The sequence below is a fragment of the Thunnus maccoyii genome, chromosome 2 (genome assembly GCF_910596095.1).
Source record: "Thunnus maccoyii chromosome 2, fThuMac1.1, whole genome shotgun sequence".
Lineage (NCBI taxonomy): Eukaryota > Metazoa > Chordata > Actinopteri > Scombriformes > Scombridae > Thunnus > Thunnus maccoyii.
The window spans coordinates 38225482-38242604 of NC_056534.1; the positions used below are offsets into that span (position 1 = coordinate 38225482).

The following is a 17123-nucleotide window of genomic DNA, read 5'->3' on the forward strand; positions in this document are numbered from 1 at the left end:
TCTTTTGCTCAAACCTTCTGTACAAGTTCTATCTAGATTATTTACACTCTAATAGCTTGAAATGATGCCTGTTTCTGCCAGTACCCTGCCCTGTCAGTGAAGAGGACCACTAAGAGCTGGCGCCACCCACTCAGGAAACCTACTGCAAGGGCCGTACCCACCGCTGTCAAACAACAGGCTGCCAGTGATGATGGTGGGCATAATTAAACTCACACACACACACACACTCACAGTTCATTGAAAGGTACGGCTAGGGTTTAACCTTAAAAAACAAACCCCACAGCGTTCAGACAGTGACACATGCGCACAATGAAAGCCAAGAGCCAGGCTCATTTCAATAAAAACCCTGGGACATTTCCTGTTGTGGTTTGTGCTGCATGGTGGGTGACACCAGGCCAGAAACCATGATCCTTCTGACTTCTGGTGGTGGTTGCATAGCAGTGAACCAGAATACAGTTGCCATAACAATTAGTTTTTTTTTTTTTCTTATACCAGTTGGGTTTTTAAACCAAAACTCAATTTTGAATTGTCTTAAAAATTATAACTTTTTCTTTAGTTAGCATGAAACCAGAGTGAAGAGGATTGACTTTGTTGCCTTGATGCTGTTAACAACAGATTTTTAAATGTTTAGTAATGTCAGGTAACATTTGTGTTCTCCCACACTGAAGCTTTTTTATTAATGTTGGTCCGTTCCACTCTGCGGTCCCCTCTTCCCCTCCTCATTTTTCACATTTTATGTCCCCCCAAATGATTCCTCTGACGTCAATGCGCACATAAACCCAACAGATTTAACTCTTAGGCCTACCACAGTAAAATGACCCAGTGATAGATACTCTATTTGTTTTCATGGTTTTAACAGGGAGGGAGGAGCGCCCTCAATTAACGACTACTAATGCTCATATACACACAGTTACATTCATCATCTCCATGGTTGTGATGAAGGATGAATTATTCAGCAGCCATTTTAGTTGTTTACTCCTGAGTAAGAAATGACCACGGCTTTGAGAAGCCTATTTTATGATGATGAGTGTTCTTAATCATTTTGGGCAATTTCATAAACAGACAGGCTCCTATCATTGAAACTGTTTTTCAGGTCACTGGAGGAAATTGTCACCACTGTGGATGAATTAGATCTGACTTAGCTGCAAGTCTATTGTGAGAGTGATATATGCTGTGTTTTTGATATTCAGGTCACTATTGTTACAGATTCTGAATAAGCTTAATTAACAAACTACCAGACAAGAGATTGGTACTCGCTGTTGCATGAATCATCATTTAGGCTGAAGTAAAAGAAGCACCAGTTGGTAATTGCAAGGTTGTGAGGCTTTATTTTGTCCTCACTTAGAGCCCCCTGAAGCAAGCCTGGCAGAGGAGGAGGAGCCTGAAATGGAAGCGTGGGCGAAGCCCCTCGTCTACCTGTGGCAGAGCAGGAAGAGCTCCTTCACAGCTGAGAGGGAGTACAATGCTCACGCAGCCACCATGCAGCCATACTGTGCTGTGTGCACGCTCTTCATGCCCTACTATCAGGTGAGGAGGAGTTTAGCACAAATATATGACCAGTGTCATTTGGTGGATGCTTGTATCCAAAATACGTCACATTTCCATCAGTGCATACATTTATTACAACATGGCCCCCGTGAGGACGTATACAGACTCAAGCATAAACACACCTTAAATATGATTTCACTGTATTTTCTAGTCACTGAGCTGAAGATGGAGAAATCAATACCAGCAGCTCACATACAGTTGGACTCTTTGCTGCTGCCCCTTAAAGGATGTGGCTAGTGATTTTCTATATTTTTGTTATTGTCAACAAATCTCATGTGCAGAGCCAGAGCCCAGTGCAGCAGTGTGCTTCACTGACATGTTTTTAATAGTTTTTTTTTGATAACAATGGAGGTCTACGGCACAGAGGAATAAGATATATCAGGCTTTGGATACACACACAATACTTGTAAGTAGGATCAGTTCATTGTTGGTTTGGCTCTGCACATGAGCTTTGTTGACAATAGGAAACATATACAAAATCACCAGATATATCCTTTTCCATATCTTAATCCTGTCTGTTCCTGAAATAATTACATCCCCTATTACATACACTGGTTTCTGATGAACTGGCTTGTCCTGTAATTTCAGTCCAGTCCGGAGAGACATATCTGGACATTAAATTGTAAAAGTGAAGAAAATGAAGAAGTAGGAATTGATTTTGCTAAACTGATGGATTAACAACATCAGTCAGTTTATTGAATGAAGGAGAAAGTAAAGATTTAACTGGGTTGTTGTAAAACCATATTAGCCTCGTTACAGGTGACTGACTTTATGTGTGGTGAGATACCAGATACCCTGATACCAGATACCCAGATACCCAGATACCAGATACCAGATACCCAGATACCCAGATACCCAGATACCCAGACACCCAGACACCCAGACACCCAGATACCCAGATACCCAGATACCCAGATACCAAGATACCCAGATACCCAGATACCCAGATACCCAGATACCCAGATACCCAGATACCAAGAGACCAAGAGACCAAGAGACCAAGATACCCAGATACCCAGACACCCAGACACCCAGACACCCAGATACCAGATACCAGATACCAGATACCCAGATACCCAGATACCCAGATACCCAGATACCAGATACCAGACACCCAGACACCCAGACACCCAGACACCCAGACACCCAGACACCCAGACACCCAGACACCCAGACACCCAGATACCAGATACCAGACACCCAGACACCCAGACACCCAGACACCCAGATACCCAGATACCCAGATACCCAGATACCAGACACCCAGACACCCAGACACCCAGATACCCAGATACGCTGCCCTGTTCTTACTGTAAAAGCATAACCTCCATATTCAGAAAGAAGTATTCAGGTGCTTTGCTGTTGTCTGTGTTAATAATTAAATCACACTTAAATAATTACTGATAAATAATACTAATATTAAAATGTGATGAAGGTCACTTGCTTTTCCCACAGCTTATCGTTGTCTTATTAGAGAAGCAGCTCCTGTTATTTGCCGCTGGCTAAAATAACGTCCGGAGCGACAACCTTTATTATGAGGCAGGAGGTTAAATATTTTATTATCCACCTCCCCTTGTGATATTAATCCTGTCCAATTAGGGCTTTAAAAAGAACATGAAAATCACCCTTTTCTTTTCCTCCCATAGGCTGAAGACAAAGCAGAGGACAATAGACCTTTCATAGCTAAGGACACTTCCAGATCCTCCTCTCCCAAGGAGGGCTCCACACGTCCCTGTAGAGGTCTGAGGAGGACCAAGCCCCTGGTCCCAGAGATCTGCTTTTCATTCCGGGAGCAGAACTGCCCTCCGACTCCCACAAACCCTCTGCTGCAGGAAGACGGTACCTCCCCTCTGCTCTACTGCCAGGGCTGTTGCCTGCAAGTCCACGCAAGTACGTACGCAGCAGAGGAGAGTAGTGTGTGCATGAGAGAGAGAGAGAGAGAGAGAGAGAGAGAGAGAGAGAGAGAGAGAGAGAGAGAGAGAGAGAGATGAGCCTATGGTTGATACTGGTGTTGTAAGTATAGTTTATAGTTTTTGAACTTGATAGTGTGTATGTACCACCTACCACACCAAGCCACATTTGTTTGTTTCTACATGTTGTGCTTGTCTCTATGATGTCATTGTAACAGAGTCAGTGGGTTTAAACCTTGACTCACTCTGTCTCAGTACCCCCCCTCTACCTCCCCCCGACCCCACTTTCTCTGTGGTTTGGAGTATTTTATTTCCCTCGTCAGCCGAATGAGGGTGAATCCTCTGTCTTCACCACACATACTTCCTGTCCAGAAGCCCCACGTCAATGCAACATGCCCTCACACACAGTCTTCAAAAACCCCCGAAGCCTTTCTGTATCACTAGAAACACAGAAGCAATACACACACTTTATCTCAATCCTTTATTCACACACATTTATATCCTCAGCTTTCAGTCAGTCTGCTGCTGACATGTGTACACACTTACTTTTGAGAGTCCCAAAGCGTTCTTTCTCACCTACTGTTCCGAATCAGCAGCTTTAAAATGACATTTCTTATCCTTCAGTCAGCTGCAATCCCTCCGACTTTATTGCCATAAGTGTTGATCCCACTTTATGTTGAAGTCTGGAGGGTCTCGCTGTTGCGTATGTGCTTAACTTAAACTGTACATGTTCCTTATGTGTTCAGTTGCTGTGTGTGTGTGTGGATGTCGGGTGGGAGTAGTAGATGAAGTCTATGTCATCTGACACTGATGAAAAAGCCACAAGTTTGGTTTTGAGACCGAACAATAAGTACAAGTTGGCGTTGCTTTCTCTCTCTACTGTTATTTGAACTCGGGGAAAGGAAAGAGAGGTGAGCTTAGATTTGGTTTGGTTTCGTGATGGATAGCGGAGGAAAAGAACAGACATACACACATATACAGACTTTTAAGTGTTTGTTACAAATAAAAAATTCCCCCCAGCTTATGTGTCTAAAGCCTCGAGCCTGTGGATTTTAACCAACTGCCAGCTTTGAAAAAAAATCACATTTGTCTTACTTTTAAATTCCAAAATGTTTTTCTGTGAGAGACCACCAGCACTTTATTTTTTTCATAAAGTGTTTGTGCTGCACTGACACAAAGTGGCTGTTTTTTGTCTGCCGTGTCATGTGGGTTACAAAAGGCTAACTGCGTCAGTGTCTCAAATGAAAGTATATTGTCACGCCGGTGTAGAGCTGCACACAACAGCGGAATCACATTTGGCTGTTTTCATATAGACTATCTGCCAATCAGGAAACTCATCGGCATGAGTCTCAGTGATGATTTCGACCATATTAACGCAGCAACATGCAACAGAGTCATGGGAACATTCTTTTTAGCAGCTGAATATGATGCAAGATTTGAATTGCGTCCTACTCGAATCGCTGACATAAAACATGGGGTCAGCATATGGATTTATCAGAATAATGAGACAGACAACACACATGGATTTCTCTTTAAATGTCCTAATTATTTCACTTTAAACATTAAAAACATGTAAATGAATAAACAAATGAAACAGTTTAAAATAAATTCACGGCATTGTCCGCAATGAAATAATAACTTCCTGTCTTCAACAGGAAGTTATTAGTCTTATTTATTACAACTACTTGACTTGAAGAATCTCAGTCGATTGAGATGCTTCAACTCATTGACTTTCAGGGTGGGGTGGGGGTGGGTTGGGGGGGGGGGGGGTCAGTGCAGGTCTGGCATGGCTGTAGCAGCTGCTGCTGCTCTTTGATATGCAGATGAACACACAAACCCATCAGATGCATTTAAAGACAAAGATGTACATGTGCAGCACCTCCTCCTGGTGTAACCATAGAGATCTCAGTTTCCACATAGTCTGCAATACTGAGCTTTTTTTTCTGCATGGAACGGTGCCACCTTTCTGTTGATAATTAGTGGAAACAATGTGGATGTGGCGTTTTCGATTGACGTAGCATTTGCTATCAAGTTTGCTGTTCTCTGAATGCTTCACTGATGCCGCACGCAGGCTGAGACTCAAACAGTTCAACAGTTCAGAGTGAAAATCAAGATAGAAACTCTTACATAGATTTATATTTTCATTTCTAACAATCTCTAATTTCTTTAGGTTGCTATGGTGTTCCTGCAGATGACGTCAGCGAACAGTGGTCATGTGATCGCTGCACAGAAGGAAGCTTTACGGCGGTAAGAACATTCACCAGTCCCCTGTGTGATGTCACCCGGCCTTCATGTTATCTTCATGAATTGTGTTTTGATAGATTACTAAATTAGCTTATTTAGTTTATCATTTCTCAGATATACCTTCCTCCCCTCCGCATCTCTTCCACTAGAAAATAAAAGCTGTAAACTGTACTGCAGTTCATGGTTTGATTATTTAAACAAATATGACCATAGTCTCTCTCTCACCAGTGATGTCAGTGCCACCATTTCTCAAATTAAAGACAGAATTTCCCATAATCCTCATTTTTGGTCTCACAAAGATGTTGCTATTTGTTTGCATTGTTGCCTAGTTCCTGGCTTTACTGATGAATAAATGTAAACATTGAATCACTGTGAGAATACCTTTAACTACATTTATACTGAAAGAACAACTGTTACAACAGTTTTTTTTCTTTTCTTAAGATAAAACAACTCTATATTCCCCATGAATCTGACCCAGAACTGCATGCAGTGCAGAGATGATAAATCTCTGTCGTCTCCTTTTGTTTCCTCAGGAATGCTGTCTCTGTAACCTCAGAGGTGGAGCTCTGAAGAAAACCCAAAACGACAAGTGAGACAAGCTTTTGTTCTGTGATTAGCGCTGTGTACTCATCTCTGATCTGACAGACGAATGAATAGTCTGTGTCTTAATCATCCTAATGTATTAATTTGTTTATTTGTGTGTGTGTGTAGATGGGCCCATGTGATGTGTGCAGTAGCACTACCAGAGGCGAGGTTCAGCAACGAAGCCAAGAGGGGTCCCATTGACACCAGTAGGATCCCCATGCAGCGATACAAACTGGTGAGAAGACAAACACACACACACACACACACACACACACACACACACACACACACACACACACACACACAGATGCAGTGCTGGTATTCCCCAGGTCCTTGAGGACTGGCTCGGTCTAATTAATGAAGTGTTCACAGTTCTAATTAACAATGTGAGACGAACATGCCCGCAATCAAAGCTAGATAATTAACCACTGGTGGGTGGGATTGGGGGGGTTTGTGTGTGTGCGGGGTGTTTGCCTTTACATGTGTGGGCGTGTGTGTGTGTGTGTATGTTTGCTTAATGAGAGAGCTGCAGTGTGTCTCAGCAGACCTGACATGGTACCACTATAGTTAGCTCTGTGCTGCAGGCACCATGATAGCTCAGCAGAAAGCAAAGTGTTGGAGAAGGTACAACACAAGATGGATAACAGAGATGAACACTGCCTGTCCATTCACAGCCTCCATTATTGTCATTATCAGCAGTGAGAATTGCATACAAAGGGAAGCTTGAGCTTTAGAAGAAGCATATAGTGTATGATTGATCAGGACATGAGTTGGAACTCCGTTTGCTTTCCTAAGATAACAATAAAAGAGCTGAGAGTGGCAGTGTAGCTGTGTTTGACTGTAAATATACTGAGCTAAAACAAATGCAATCTAATGACCCTACTATAAATTCTGCCTTCATGAAGGTTGTAATGTTCAGTTCTTGTTGGTCGTTTCGGACGCTGCAGTTGAATTTTATTGTCTTACATTGAAAGGTGCTTCTAATATTTACTCCACCTTCGTAACACAATACTATAAAGTTGAATATGGTTAAGTGTACCTAATTAACTTGCAACTGAGTGTATAATCTTCAACTTTAAAATGCCAAGATCATACTTTAATTTGAAAGAAGCAGCTACACGAGGTTCCTGTATGAGTGCTGAAAATACTGCTGCACTCTCAATGAGTAGGGACACAAAGTTTGTGGACACAGTGACATTACCCACAGGGGTATTTACAAGGATATGGTTCATATCTGTTCACACCACACTGAAATTAAGCTCATTTAGATGTGACAGCATAAACCACAATGACAGTTTCCATATCCATGAGCCCAAATCTGAACAAAATGAAAATTGTAGTTGAGACTAGAAAGGCGGGGCGCTCATAAAAAGCCCTCGATGATGATTGCAAGGAACAGAGAATATAGAGAATGTAGTAAATTGTTTTCAGTGCAGTTTTTTTCTTGACACCACATATGAACTTTCTAGCAACACAGCTGAACAGCTGAAATGAATGCCCAACTATATATACAGTATATTTAATGTATTGCTTCTTGTGTTTCTGATGTGAAGATGTTTCTATGACAGCAATCTGTTTGCTGACACCACACACAAATTTTTTTTACTAATGAACATGCTGACACAAGTACTTTTTCGATGGTCTCGTGTTTTAGTTGATGACAAAACAGATGGGCCTCTTTTAAAACAACCTATTTCACTTCTAAATGAAGATAAAACATGAAATAAATAATCTAGTTTCCATCACGTAAACTGTAGCTCAAAAAAAAGATTTCCAGTTCTGTGGAGACATGGTGCCATGTTGGTGCCATGTTGGTGCCATGTTGGTGCCATGTTGGTACCATGTTGGTACCATGTTGGTGCCATGTTGGTGCCACGTTGGTGCCACGTTGGTGCCACGTTGGTGCCACGTTGGTGCCACGTTGGTGCCATGTTGGTGCCATGTTGGTGCCATGTTGGTGAGACAGAGTTTATATGAACTGATGTTTAAACTGAGGAAGATCTTTCTTTTGTCCGATCCATCATTTGTATGTTCACTGCGTTTTGAGCCACGTGTTTTGAAGCTCGCATTGGACCCATCGCCCCTGCAGCAGCTCAGCACATTCATAATTTACTATCACCCAACACACACACACGCACGCACACACAAGCGGGCACACATACACATTCATAATTTACTGTGGGAATGTTCTTAACGCATGGCTCAACACAGGCACCCAAATACACCTCAGAGAAGGCACAAGCATGGTGAAAAGTGGGTTAGACTCACACACACATTAAAATATAAAACCATGCTAACGTTCTCACACTATTTTATCTTCTCATACACAGATGTTGTTTTTCTAGCAAGAAATGTCCATAAATACTGATTTACGCACACACAGCCCCCTACATGCACAGGGCATGTTGCATGCCAGTCACAATCTTGTCATGCTGGCCTCAATAGGTGGACGAGACAGTCAGGCCAGTTCATCAGCACACTGCTGTCCATAATGGAGGAGGTATGGGGGAAAAAGCTTTATGAAATGTAGGCCAAGTTAGTCACCAAGAAAAGCAGCGAGTGAAAGTCCCGCAGATCAGAAATAGAGGAGCCATGAAGCAATAAAGGCTTTATTAACAGAAAAAAAGGATCAAGTGAAGGATTTTCATCACCCACTTTAAATGAAGCATTCACATTACCTCTCCGGGTTTCCTTGCAAGAAGAAAAGAGGACTTTTCCGAGAGTCTTTTTGTACACAATACCTCCTGATCCGCTGCTGATATCTGAATTAAGTAGGCTAAGCTGATAATTGTAAAGGTGAAAGCAGCCCTGCTGTAGAGGTTAAATTAAATTAATGCTGTCTAGGTGAACTAATTAGATCAGCTATTGATTTTTCAAAGAAATCAACAGAGGGCATTCATTTCAGAGGCTTTGCTGATAAGGACGGAGACTTTTCAAAAGTTTTGTAGTGGCACAGCATCACCTTCTGAAGCACCTATCAAATGCTGAGCTATTCTCTCTGTGTAATGAACATTTATATATACCAGGGAAGTGAAACATCTTCAGGAGCTTTTTAATATTGTAATATCTCTATACTCTCACATATGCTGTTCAGACTCATCATGTACCTCCACAGATCTGATAAGACAGCGATATGACAGTTAAGTTCAGTTAGTCATCAGGTCCTTTTTATAGGCATGAATTCATATTTACAAACCAGCTAATTCCCACTTGAGCTCATTTACCGCTGAGACACATCCTCTGGGGAGGTTGTCTATATATAGGCATATTACTGTCAACATGTATGGATATTTCAGTATGGATTCACTGGCTGGAATTAGATTAATGAATAAATTACCTTCAAAGAGACGTGAAACCGCACCGCAAGAGGGAGGAAGACACGGCGAGGAGAAGCTGAGCAGCGTTTCATTAGGAGAGAGTGAGATGGGAGGTATGGAAACGGGGTGAAAGAGAAATGGGGAGAAGGGTTATAATGGGAGGATGTCGTCATTTTTTCCCCTCAGTGGGAGAGCACGGGATTTGTGGGAGAGGAGGAGGAGGAGAAGGGAGATGCCACAGCGAAGGAAATGGACTTGATGGGCTGCTTGGTGCAGAAAACCGAGGAATGGCCTTAAAAATTTAGGTGTGAGTGTGTTTGTGCATGGATGCATGGCAGTGTTTGTGTGTGGGGTGTGTATGTGTATTACACCCACCACTATACAGTTGTGTACTGCTCACAGACCTCAAGTTGGGTGGGGGGGGAAAAAAATACCACAACATAGACATTGCAGCGCTGGTTTGTTGTGGAAACCTCAAATGATGTCATCTCATTGGTCTTATTTGAGGGTTTCCTTGTATTGTAGCGGTGAAATAACCGGGGTCTCTCTCTCTCTCTCTTCATCCTCCTTTTATTCTCTAGTATCTACGTTTTGTTTACACCGCAGTATCCAATAACAGAGTGTTGAGCAGATTTCACAGATATGATTATTTGGAGCACATAATGGTTTTCAATGATGTTAGAGCTTCGTGGTGATTCACTTAGTGGTCTTTTGTCTTTAATTGGCTGCCGTTTCTCTTGAATCCATATTCAAAGTCTCTCAAGTGGAAATACAGATTTTAAGTTCCTCATTTATTATCCCACTCCAAAGACTACATTATTGAAGAAAGTCAGGTTTCCTTCTCTGTAATACAGACACTCCATGACAGTCAGTGTTTTATAGTTTGCAAATTGAAAGTGACAGGAAGAGAAGAGAAGATGTGACAGAAGGTCTTTATCCTCTTTAACTGTCCTCTTTAACCTGTCCTCAGTCAATGTACGCAGATATCCCAGCTGTGCTCATATCGATAATAAATTCTTCATACTTGCATACTGTGCTTACTGAATTCTTTATACTATTCAGTGTGTACAATGCACCATGAATAATGCACCACATGTGCTTTCATACTTCAGCAGGAGCGATCGGTTGTAAAAACTCAAATAAGAATTTTTCCCACGCATGATGTCATCCTGCTTTAATCTCTGTGTAAATGTCCTTTGACCAGGACGCCATGTAGGGACCAACGAGGTGAAAAAAAACCATTTTGGGATAATTGGTATATTTAAGGGATACGTCTGGTAATATTCTATATTTATTTCATGAAGAGACCAAAACCAACAATGAGTTGATCTACTGAAGTGTTGCCTGTGTAGAGCTGATATAGTTTATTCATCTGTGCCGTAGACTTCTATTGTTATTGTAAATGAGACTCACTGTTGCACTGCTGCTGGAAGTCCTCACTAGAGGATCAAATGGTGAAAACAGTCCCCAACAAACACAATATATTTACTGAAACATGTCCTTAAAACTACAACGTCCGTCTGTTCAAAGAAATTATTTCGCTTTTTTTAAAAATGTAATGATATATTAGTGAGACATTTTTAAAGATTTTTGCTTCAGTGGACTCGGGGCTGAGTGCCACTGGCAGGGTAGGAGAGACAGACTGAGGCGTTGTTGGTTTTGGTCTTTTCATGGGATTTGTTCAATAAATAAGTAGATAAATATCCAGCATTGCCCTTTAAAGAACTTGGACTCAGCTGGTTAGTGTCAGTCTGGTATTGACAGTTTGCTCTGGTCTGCATGTGTTTACAGAAGTGCATCTATTGTCGTAAGCGCTGCGCGGGGAAGCGGCAGGCAGGTGCTTGTATCCAGTGCTCATGTGGCCGGTGTCCCACCTCCTTTCATGTGACCTGTGCCCATGCTGCCGGTGTAATCATGGAGCCTGATGATTGGCCGTATGTCGTGTCAATCACCTGCCATAGACACCAATCACGGAGCTCTTCAGCTGTAAGTTATAGGACAGGTGTTTACTACAGTCAGCTGCTGTCAACTGAATGGACATGGCAATGTGTTGGCATTTTTAGACCCCCGTCAAACTTTGTCACTGGTTAAAGATTGATTGTACACCTACAGCATAGTTAAGTAAAAGCGGACATATGAATGTTGGTCACATTTCTAAAAACACATCTCGGTATATTAGAAGAGAACACGGCACACTGGATGATGTGTAGAGTAAAAAACATTAAACTACACCATTTATTATGTCATTGCTCAGCAGGCGTATCTCTTTCACATGCGTTATTATTTGCCTCAAAGGGTCGTTTCACATAAATAACAAAAATATATCTTCTCTCATTGACCTCTGCTGGTATCTAGTACTGCAGATACCGTCGTCATGGTTTTATTTGCACGATGCAAACAGTTCACTGTGATGTCTGCGGGTTTCCAGGGACACTAATACTGGAAACAAGCACAACCACTGAATTAAAGAGCAGTTTTTAAAAGCTTTGTACGCTGCAAATTCCATTCACCTCCACTGTATCCGAGTGGTGGCAGATAAAACCAAAACTAATTGCACGGTTAGATATCACCAGAGATGTAAGTAAGAAAACATGTCTTTCTGTCATTTATGTAAACTGACCCTTTGAAAGGAAATCAAAGTAACTGTAGTCATCACTTGCCATATAATGATGTAGTACTGTAGAGGAAGCTTGACATTATGCTGTACTAATTGTTCTACATGAGTCTAATCGCTGCTCTTTGCTCTCTTTCTACACTAGAAGCAGCGAGCATGCCAAGCATCTATCTCACTGGGCCAGACGGTGATCTCCAAACACAAGAACCTGCGCTACTACAGCTCCAAGGTCACGCAGATCACGTCCCAGACGTTCTACGAGGTCATGTTTGATGACGGCTCCTTCTCCAACGACACCTACCCCGAGGATATAGTGGTGAGGATTCGTTTAATTAGACTCACGTTCAAGAGGTCACCTCACAGTTGTATGAGGTCGTATCAGACACTAAATATTGGTTCTAAAATGATCATTGCATGAGAGACTACCGGTAAGCGTGTTTTAAGGCAGCGCTCCAACTCTTAAGGATATGATGTGACCATATATAATGTCAGATAAGAGGACAGGTCCTAAAACAATAGTCAGGTTGCCCGTATGTTCATTGACATCCTGTAATCATTCCTCCATGAAGAGATCCCTTCATAACGCACTTTCAATATATGTGATGGGAAACTACATCACTCCTCCTTCTTGTTTTTAAGCTAATATGAAGCTTCATCCGTCCAAATGAGTCAAATCAAGTCAATATCTTTCAAAGTTTCTGTCTTTTTAGAGTTAAATTCACTCTTTTTGTTATAATCCCTCCACTGTGGTTGAACAGGAAAATGTTTGTCGAGACTTTAACTGGAAAATATCCACTTCATTTAACTAACTCAGATGGCTGAAGCCTCATTTTATTGTCAGATAACTTTTCAGAACAAGGTTGTGGAGTTTGTCGCTTGCATCTGAAGCACATTTGGAGGAGATGTGATGGTCACTAGTGTTCATGACTGTTGTTTTAAGACAGAACTTCTCTTTTAAGACTAACAAAGTGTCAGATTGATGCAGTTATATAAGCAGCTTTTCTATTGTCGTTGTACTAATGAACTGTTGGCGGCGCCGTCTGCACCATGCAGACAACAACATGATTTCCTGCAGAAGGTAGTTCTTCATTTATAGAGCTGCTGTATAAGACCTGTATGAGACCTGGCTAAGTGTATTAATTAACCACCTTTCAATCACATTCAAGGTGCTCAAGACCACCACTTTGCACTGCTGGTTGTGTTTGTGCAATTCAAATAAAGCCTCTTAATCTTACCTCATGTTGTGCATCTGAAAACCCAACGTGATTATATAAACTTACTGAAATTACCATGAAAAACACAGATTTCTGAAAAGGCCGTTCACATTGAAGTAGAATATCAGAGGAGTGCTGAGTTGTCATGGTAACAGCAAATAATTACTGACCAATTACTGACTAGATGAGTTGAGTTTGTTCAAGTGATTGTGGTGATGGATATGTCTCAACTGGTGAGTGTAATAGTGTTTAAGAGAAGTGTTTGTGTGTTACAGCTCCAGTAGGACAGAATATCGTTCAACCAATGAATTCTTCCTTAAAAAACTTTAAATAAAACAGTTCAATTGAATTATTTGTTTGTATAAAACACCAAAATCATGATCAAAATCAAAACTTGGATCATTGATGAATACTTGCTGTTAACATTTGTCATTTCTAATTAATTCATTATCTACCTGTCAGATGTTAATCTGTAGGAGGAATTTAAACATGTCTCTCAGTCTGTGTATTGTTTATATGTTGCAGCAGCTTAGAAAGTCTTTCAGATGTGAGGAATGTGTTTGTTTTCTCCTCATACATTAACATTATACTCATATCATGTCAATGATAAGGTGTTAAAATGATGAGTTTGAAATGTTTGCAGCAGAACTGTTAAATGATGTACTACAGCAAAAGTAAGCTTATCAAAATGCCCCACTGATTCCAGCAGTAGGATAAAAGGCTCCTGAATGAACCATGACATGAACCTCAATCCAACACTAATCCTCAACCTACGACGAGACTTCTCAATGTCAGAGCTGCCAAAATGTTCCCACTTTAGATGACCTTTCTTATTTTTAACATCCTCAGGCTCTTACAGGGACCAACCGTTATTCTCTTGTATTCTTTAGAGCAGAGATTGTGCAAACTTGGGTCCTCCTGAGGTGGGGGAAGCTGTTCAAGTGAAATGGCCCGATGGCCTCTTCTATGGTGCCAAATACCTCGGATCCAACGTCTCCTACATGTACCAGGTACACACACGTACTGTATTATAGAGAAACTGTGCACAAGCAGCCCGGTTATGCAGATTTAATCATTTTCCTGTGAGTGTTGAATAAAACTTGCAAGCTCAGTTGTGGGTCAGAGCAACACAGCAGTAAACTTGTTGAACTCCCTCAACGTCAGAATCGTTGTGACTCTGCTGACGTCGTCGAGGTCCGCCGGTCTGTGCGTGGAGAGGTGGAGGGAGAGAAGAAGAAAGAGGAGGTGAGGGAGGTGCTAAAGTCATGGTCACTAAAAAAGAGGAGTGGAGATGAGATGGAAGATGACGGGAGGGTGAAAAGATAAATATAAAGCAAAATCTATTCACACACAGAGTAAAAGCAGATGGGCAGAGAAAAGAGAGACGAGGAGAGGGAGATACAGCGAGAAGAGGAAGATGAGAAGGAGGTGACAATCTGCATTATTCAAACTCACTGAAATATTCACTAAGCTGAGAGTCATGCGGCTTCCACTTAAAGCTTTATTTAGTTGAGCTGGGAATCAACCATTAGTTATGCACAAATGCATCTGTGATGCACACACTCAGTTTAAGATAGGGCGGATTTTTAGAAAAAGGCTGAACAAGAACTTTCCATTGTCAAGGTGTGTCGAGGTATCAGATAGTTTCAGGCTCTGCGTCAGCGCTCTAACCCACGTCTAACCCACGTCACTGCTTTCTGCTGTCGGCTGAGTGGGCGTTTCCATTTCAACAACCCGCAAAAAAACACAGACGGAGTCGTCCTGTAAGAAAAAACACTCAAATGTTTCTTCAGTCTTCTGTGATAATAAACTGAATATCTTTGGGTTGTGGACTGTGATGATCTACAGTTTTCATCATTTTCTGACACATAAAGACTAATTGATCAATTGAGACAATAATCGACAGATTAATCCAAAATAAACCTAATATAAATGCAGTTCATGTATTTAAACTGCGTACGGTAGATAACTGCTGAATCTTGTTGTGCTGTCTCTCAGGTGGAGTTTGAGGACGGGTCTCAGGTGCTGGCAAAGAGAGAAGACGTCTATACTTTAGATGAAGACCTACCTAAAAAGGTGAAGCGTAGACTTGTAAGTATTAGACTTAATGGGCAACACATAAACTTTAAAACGTAAAAGTTTAACAACAGCATGAACATGACAGATTATTTCCCTGCCTGGATTGTTTTCTTATTTACTCATCTGTGTTCTTCCACGTCTCCCTCAACAGTCCACGGCCTCAAGCATGCGTTTCCAGGACGCCTTCTTTACCACGCAAGGGGAGAGGAAACGGCAGCGAACACCCAATTCGCGATTCCAGAAAGACTATGTGGCCCTGCCAGGCCTCCGTACAACTGCCAAAAGCACATGGGAGCAACGCAGCCACAAAGGGAAATGAAGTCATGAGGAAGGATCAGTGAGAAATGAATGCACTGAGTTGTCAACAGTGGATGTAGAGGGGAGGTTGTTTGTTTGTTTGTGTGTGTGTGTGTGTGGATGTGTGTGTGTGTGTGTGTATGTATGTATGTGTGTGTGTGTGTGTGTGTGTGTGTGTGTGTATGTGTGTGTGTGTGTGTGTATGTATGTATGTGTGTGTGTGTGTGTGTGTGTGTGTGTGTGTGTGTGTGTGTGTGTGTGTGTGTGTATCTACTTCCATCTTAACAGCTATTGCCTGGACAACTTCCCTGAATAGATCAGAGGAAATGACGTAAGGGAAAGGGTCATTTGGGTTAGATGGAGGTTCCAACATGTGTGTTTGTACATTATACATCAGTGATTGGTTGGTGGGTGGAGTGACAGGCTGGAGAAGAATTCTGATTGGACAGCTGGACTCTACAGAATGGGTTAATAGAGGGCATTGTTGCCTCATTTGCCTCGTGCTTTCACATCCGTCAGGGAAAAAAACAAACTGTGACTTAACATTTGTCACATCACCCTTTTTTGAAATAAACCACAACTTTTTTCCTTGTACATGAAAAATTCAAAAGTGAGATTTTTCTAAATAGCTTGCCTATGGTAGGTTTTTTTGGGGGGGGTCTGTTATTTCCAGTTTTTATTTTGAATATTTATGCACTTTGCTTGTAGTATTTTCCTCATGTCTTAATGTTTCTCCCCGCATGTTAAACACTGTCTCTAAACTGCTTCTGCTGGGCCGAGTCCAAGCACATCACAATGGCTTCCTCTCTGCACATTTCTTAATCAGTGCTGACAAAAATGTTAATTGTGTAATTTGACATTAAAAAAATGCATCAATAAAGAAAAAAAGAATTGACAACATGCTCCTAAGGTAAAGATTCAGACAGGAAGCCATTCCTGCGTGTTGGATTCTGGTTCTATTAACGTGAAATGCTACTGTTACTCTGTTGAATGAAACACATTGATGACATTATTTAAAATTTGTATTTATTTCTGGCTTGCTATAGTTAAACTATTGCTAACTGCTGTAAGGAAAACAATAAAAAATGCGTATTTGTTTTTTTTAAAAATTGAATTGTCATTAATTTATTGGCAATTCCAGGTGCAGTGGAATAGAGACTGCTTACTGTATGTGATGGTGTTCACTAGTTTGACTCTTGAATCCGGGTTAAATGTTTGATGCTGAAAATGAGTATTGGAACAATAATTTGAACAATAATCCATATTTAAATGGTTATTTTTATTAAAATATACACTACGATGTAATGTTGTGATT

At 41.3% G+C, this 17123-nt stretch overlaps 1 protein-coding gene across 10 annotated transcripts in view; it reads left to right on the forward strand.

The window, feature by feature from the left end:
- The window catches only part of kdm4c (lysine (K)-specific demethylase 4C), a 30920-nt gene extending 14951 nt beyond the window's left edge, over positions 1-15969 (forward strand). For 3 of the 10 annotated variants that reach the window (XM_042436980.1, XM_042436957.1, XM_042436966.1), the window contains exons 12-23: positions 82-193; positions 1346-1527; positions 3195-3438; positions 5629-5705; positions 6236-6291; positions 6414-6522; positions 11396-11590; positions 12364-12534; positions 14323-14442; positions 14597-14677; positions 15431-15523; positions 15663-15969. In XM_042436980.1, coding sequence (XP_042292914.1) covers positions 82-193; positions 1346-1527; positions 3195-3438; positions 5629-5705; positions 6236-6291; positions 6414-6522; positions 11396-11590; positions 12364-12534; positions 14323-14442; positions 14597-14677; positions 15431-15523; positions 15663-15830 — 1608 coding nt within the window. In that variant the 3' untranslated portion in view covers positions 15831-15969. The remainder of the gene's footprint in view (positions 1-81; positions 194-1345; positions 1528-3194; positions 3439-5628; positions 5706-6235; positions 6292-6413; positions 6523-11395; positions 11591-12363; positions 12535-14322; positions 14443-14596; positions 14678-15430; positions 15524-15662) is intronic. The other 7 variants (XM_042437004.1, XM_042436997.1, XM_042436988.1 and 4 more) reach the window with 6 other exon arrangements.
- Positions 15970-17123: the final 1154 nt, after the last annotated feature.